The sequence below is a fragment of the Brachycentrus maculatus genome, unplaced genomic scaffold, assembly GCF_059751285.1.
Source record: "Brachycentrus maculatus isolate JH-2025_06_01 unplaced genomic scaffold, ASM5975128v1 h1tg000761l, whole genome shotgun sequence".
In the NCBI taxonomy this organism is placed as follows: domain Eukaryota; kingdom Metazoa; phylum Arthropoda; class Insecta; order Trichoptera; family Brachycentridae; genus Brachycentrus; species Brachycentrus maculatus.
In genome coordinates, this window is record NW_028281490.1 from 20298 (window position 1) to 25373 (window position 5076).

The 5076-nt window shown below is 45.9% G+C and overlaps 1 protein-coding gene across 1 annotated transcript; it reads left to right on the top strand.

The window, feature by feature from the left end:
• Nucleotides 1-2144: 2144 nt before the first annotated feature.
• On the top strand, nucleotides 2145-3880 carry LOC148300263 (uncharacterized). The gene is made up of 4 exons (XM_088275042.1): nucleotides 2145-2261; nucleotides 2380-2559; nucleotides 2590-3063; nucleotides 3158-3880. Exons 1-4 carry the CDS (start codon nucleotides 2145-2147, stop codon nucleotides 3878-3880), a joined length of 1494 nt encoding a protein of 497 aa, XP_088131168.1.
• Nucleotides 3881-5076: the final 1196 nt, after the last annotated feature.

Below are 5076 nucleotides of genomic sequence, written 5' to 3' on the forward strand. Positions count from 1 at the left end.
TCTACTTTGATGTGGGGTTTTAATCTTGCAAAGATGAGTCGCGGCTTAGTTGCTCATATTAATTGCCTTTTGTCTCATTTGGATAGCCTCCCCAGTGTCACTTCCTTTCTAACTCTACATTCTTCTCATTGTTGTTGATGTTGGACGACCTTTCGTTGTATTTTTGGTCTTCTCTCTAACTCCTCAGAGGGCTCATTCTACGATTGTTGCATTACATTATAATCTGCCGCATATTAAAGGTATTACTGATTGTATGCGAATTGCAGTCAGTGATTGCCATTTGCATATTTTGAAAATTAACCGAATGCATTGCTCGTTGCTTTTTATATTATTGGATGGACGGCTCTCAGAAAGGCGATGAAGCGCTGGCGGAAGGCGTGCTGCTCAAATGGATTGCGCTGTACCCCGGTTTCGGCCACGTGGCGGATTTATCTGAACTGTCGAGTTGCTAATTCTTCCTTCATCTGATGTCCTCGCACTCGGAAATGCTGACTTCCGAAATGGAGTCCCTTCTGCCTTAGGCGAAGTGCTTCCAGTCGAAAGTCGCCCTCACTAAGAAGGTAGCGACCGAACTGTAGCGTTTCTTTCGATCCCAACTCAAAAAGGACGCGAGTTCCTTAGCCATCAACGCTGTCGAAATGGCCATGGGAAGCAAGTCGGAAATCATTAAGGTTCTGATGCTAATCATTGGCGCCCTGAATTCCGCCAATTAAACCAAGCAGACCCTTCAAAAAGTGTTGGAGCAGCTCAATCTGAAAGAGTACGGCGTCTTTCGGGTTTTACTCAGCCAAAGCGACCAAATCGGCTGTTCGTATACGTTCGGCGAGAAAGAGAGAGGCAGCAGCGAAAAGAAAAGAGTCCTCAACCAATTCTTATACCTCGAAGCTCAAATCGAAGAGCTCGAAATGGAAAACAAGTAACTGCGCGAAATGAATGACCAAAGAGCCGAGTATGCCGACATGCTGCTCAAAGAGAAGGAGTAAATGAAGAAGGCCAATCTTCGCCTAATTGGCGAGAATTCGAGGCTGGAGTAGCTGCTGGAACATGCAGAAAGGTAGGTAAGGGCGCATTCGATATCGCAAAGTACGTCCCAGGCGAAGTATTAGTTAGCCAAACAGAATTTGTAAGAACAAAAACTCAAATTCACTCAATAGCATTTATAATACGCAAGGAAGTTGAAAGGGCTGTAACACTTTTAGCGGACTGCATTGGCACTCACAGAAATCAATAAGGAAATAAGGGCTGATAACTAAGGCCTGCGAACAGACAACGAGGAACTGAAGACTTTGGTCTGCAATCTCAAACGAAGATAAAAGAACTCGCAGGAAGAACTCCTTCAGTTCAAAGAGAAATGTGGGAAGTATGAAATTAGGTTGGAGCAGGCGTCCATTCAGAGCGCCAACCACAGACTATAATGCGAATTGTCGTATTTTGGGGGCGATGCCAATCACGTGCCGCTCTCCGACATGAACAGGTACTGCGTGCGGGAGAATTTAGAGTGGTATCACAATGCTGAGGCCCATAGCAGCAATGGCCCCAAACAGACACACCCAAGAAACAGTCTGAATGCCTCTTCCGTGAAGGCCCAGTTTTAGATACGAACTATCACTGAAAGGAGTGAGTCTCCGAGAGTAGAAAGGGGCTTCGTGTTTGATAATCTGCAGTAAAATAATTCACTGTATCTGAACCAAAGGTTTCCCGAGAATGAAAGCGCAGTATCCTTCTCAGGCGATAAGCCTCACAAGTTTTCTCATCATTCCCATCAGTTGCCGTTGGTAAACATCGCACAAAGTGTGACTCCATCTGACAACATTAAGGAAATCATAAGCTTTTTGACATACGGCGGCCCCTATTACGACAGAGAACAGGCCGAACTGAATAAGTCCTACGAAATGCAGATCGAGATGCTCATTATCACCATCTGTGAACTCGAGGCACTTTTGCACGAGGCCCGGTCCATTAATAAGGAAACGCTGCTGCAAAGCAATGGCCAAAAAGATAGCATTCGGATGCAAAAGTTTAAGAAAAAAGTGGAGGAAACTTTGAGAAGCTAATGATTGTCGTTGAATGTGTTATCCTTAATTTATATGCTTACACAGTGATATTGAATTACTTTTTAAAAGGCAATAAGTTTCAAATTATCGATGCTGTATAAACAAAAGCCGAAGACGGAGAAGAAGGTCATCAACGCGACTGTGATCAACGAGGAAATTCTGAAGTACGTGGCCCATAACTTAGGAAAGCAGTGCGGGACTATCTCAGCGAGAACAAAATCATCCCCAAAGAAAGCATTAACTTCGGCAAAATCAAAGTGCTCTCTCTGTCCTTCCTCAGTAACTCCACCTATAGTTAGACATTTGGAAGATACAATACTTGGAGTCGTTGGTGCGCCTCGAAAAGCTCCAACTCGACAACAACGTCATCGACACCATCGAAAACCTGGGCCATTTGACCAATCTCAAGTGGCTCGACCTTTCTTTCAACAACATCCGCAACATTGAGGGACTCGAAAGCCTCGTCAATCTGACCGACCTATCGCTGTATAACAACCACATCGCGGTGCTCGGAGGACTGCAATAGTGTGTGAAGCTCAATGTCTTTTCGGTCGGCAATAACGAAATCACGACTTTCGAGGAAATCATCAGCTACTTCGGAAGGGTGGGGGATAAGAAGACGCGATTCAAGTATCTGCAGGTGCTCAACGTGTTCGGCAACCCCTTCACAATCAAGGGCAAGGTCAAGGACGAAGAGTACGAGTACTTCCTGATCTCGCATTTGCCCAACCTCCGCTACCTCGACTACATTTTCATCGACGAGAAGAAGCGCAAGAAGATCTGGGACGAGGACGAGAAGTTCAGGACAGAAGACCAAGGCAAGTTCCTGCTCGAGCTGAAAATCGAAGAAGAGAAGGAGATGGAGCTCGAAGACGAAAAGCAGAAAAAAGAAAGGGCCAAAATGCATTTGCTCGACGGGTTTAGCGACGACATCGCCCGCATCGAGGATCTCGACAAAATCTCTAAAATGCGAGGACTCGACGATGAGATCCAGAAGTTCACTCTCAAAGTCAAAGAGCTGATCGAAGCCCTTCAGAAAAAGATAAAGGAGCAGAACGAGAAGAAGCTCGAGCAAATCAAAGTAGTCCATTCCCTTATCACAGAAATCCGAGGCGAAGCTGAAAGAGAGAGAAGTCATTGCTGAGAAGAAGAGCATGGAAGCAATCGAAGAGTTCGAAAACGAGTATAAGAACTGCGTCAAGAAAATTGAGAGCAAAGAGCCCAACTCAAATTGGAGGGAGGAAGTGCCGAAAATCGAGAGGAACATTGCAAGGCTCAAATCCACATTATTAAACATTGAGTTGGAACTGATGGAGGACGCGGAAACCCTCTACAAAAAGGAGATCACTGTGATCATCGAAGAGGAAAACAAAAAGCTGCAGAACATTCTTTCGGAAGAGCAGAAGGACGAAAAAGGCGAAGAGATTGGATACTTTAAAAAGATCGAAGAGGAAATTAAGGATTTCGGAAACAAGTTAGAGAAAATTTCAAAGGACGAAGTGGAGCGGTATGCGCAGCTCGAAGCGACCAACGAAGTGGAACAGGAGTTCGGTGACGGGGAGTTGGCCAGCCACCTCGCGAATAAGGAGACGATGCCGAGTCTGATTTCGAGCATCAAGGAAATGCTGCTGGAAAAGAAAAGCAAAAAGGAGTCAGAAATCGACAACGAGCTTTGCGGAAAGGAGAAAGAAGCCTACAAAAAGCAGTATGAGGAGCGACAGTATGAGCGCAACCGGAAGAACATAAAGAACATCAACCGGAAGATTGAGAAGCTGCACCAGGAGCTCAGAATCGTAAAGGAAGACGCAGAAGAGGAAATGTACTGATTGCTGCCTGTTTACAACGATACATAGATATAGCCATCAATGCAAGTACTGCCTTAGTTCCGAGAGGGCGGACTCGCGGAGGATATGGAAGTTGCTGCTAATCGCCTCCTTGAGCCCCTCCTCGAGTTTGTCTATTGCCTGGTCGTTTCCTTTGGGGGCCCTCCCGCTTTTCATTTCGTCCTGGAGCCTTCGATAAGCGTTCTACAGCTCCGCGTTCTTGGCTATGAGATCGGAGTTCAGTTCCTCATTGCGATATTTGAGTTTCGCCGCTTCGTCTCTCAGCCGATCATTTTCCTGCTCCAGTCGTTCGTTTCGAGATTCGCATTCGGTGAGCTTCTCAGTCTTCTCAGAGTATGCGTGGTAGAGTTCCTGATACTTTTACTGCGTCATTGGGAATTTACCTTCAGCTCACTAAACGAGGGCTCATTCTTCTTCGACTGTTGGTTATAACTACTGCCCTGTTGGTTGTGTCTGATTCCGCTGATTCCGCTGTTTCCGTAGGTCAGCGATGATTTGTAATTATTGTGTTTCGTGGGTTGTTAGCGGGCGTTCGGAAACTGCGCGTCTGAGTAAATGTCTAATGTGATGAAAGGCATACCTAAAATAGGTTTGGTGGGATCCATCAGAACTGTGAATTATCGCCCTTTTAAACTTCCGAATAAATATTATTAAGTCATCGATGCTGAATTTAACCGACTTATCGAAAAGATAACGAAGTTAAAAAGGACTAAAAACAGTCGATGATTTGAATAAACGCGTTATAATACACAGCTAACAGCCGTAGCAGCCTACAACATACAGAATACGGAATATAGCGGATCAGTTGACAAGGTTCTTCTGCAGGGATTCGATGACGCTGCGAGAGTATGTGGCCTTCTTTTTGGTCTGTCCGAAGACGTCTGACAGAATGATCTTCCGCATGCTGTTCTCTCCCTCCTCGGACAGCTCCTGCTCGACCACGAAGTTCAGCAGGTCCTGCTTCGAAATGAAGTGTCTGAGCTTCTCGAGGAGCTCCTTCCCCCTCGGGTTGAGGTAGACCAGCGGGTCCTCCTGCACTTCCTTTTTCATGGCCGTGACTCCGATTTTATCGACCGCGTTGAAGTTCAGCGGCTTCCGCACGAAAGAGATCAGCGAGAAGTGCTCTTCGGCCACATACTCTGAGTTGCTCTTCATAAGACGATAATTACGACGAGATT

Bases quoted from the DNA above. Each gene is read 5' to 3' on its own strand.
- LOC148300263 (XM_088275042.1), top strand. From the start codon at position 2,145: ATGCTGTATAAACAAAAGCCGAAGACGGAGAAGAAGGTCATCAACGCG. The intron at 2,262-2,379 runs GCGAGAACAAAA...CAATACTTGGAG, and splicing joins AGCAGTGCGGGACTATCTCA to TCGTTGGTGCGCCTCGAAAA. The intron at 3,064-3,157 runs GTCAAAGAGCTG...CCCTTATCACAG, and splicing joins TCCAGAAGTTCACTCTCAAA to AAATCCGAGGCGAAGCTGAA.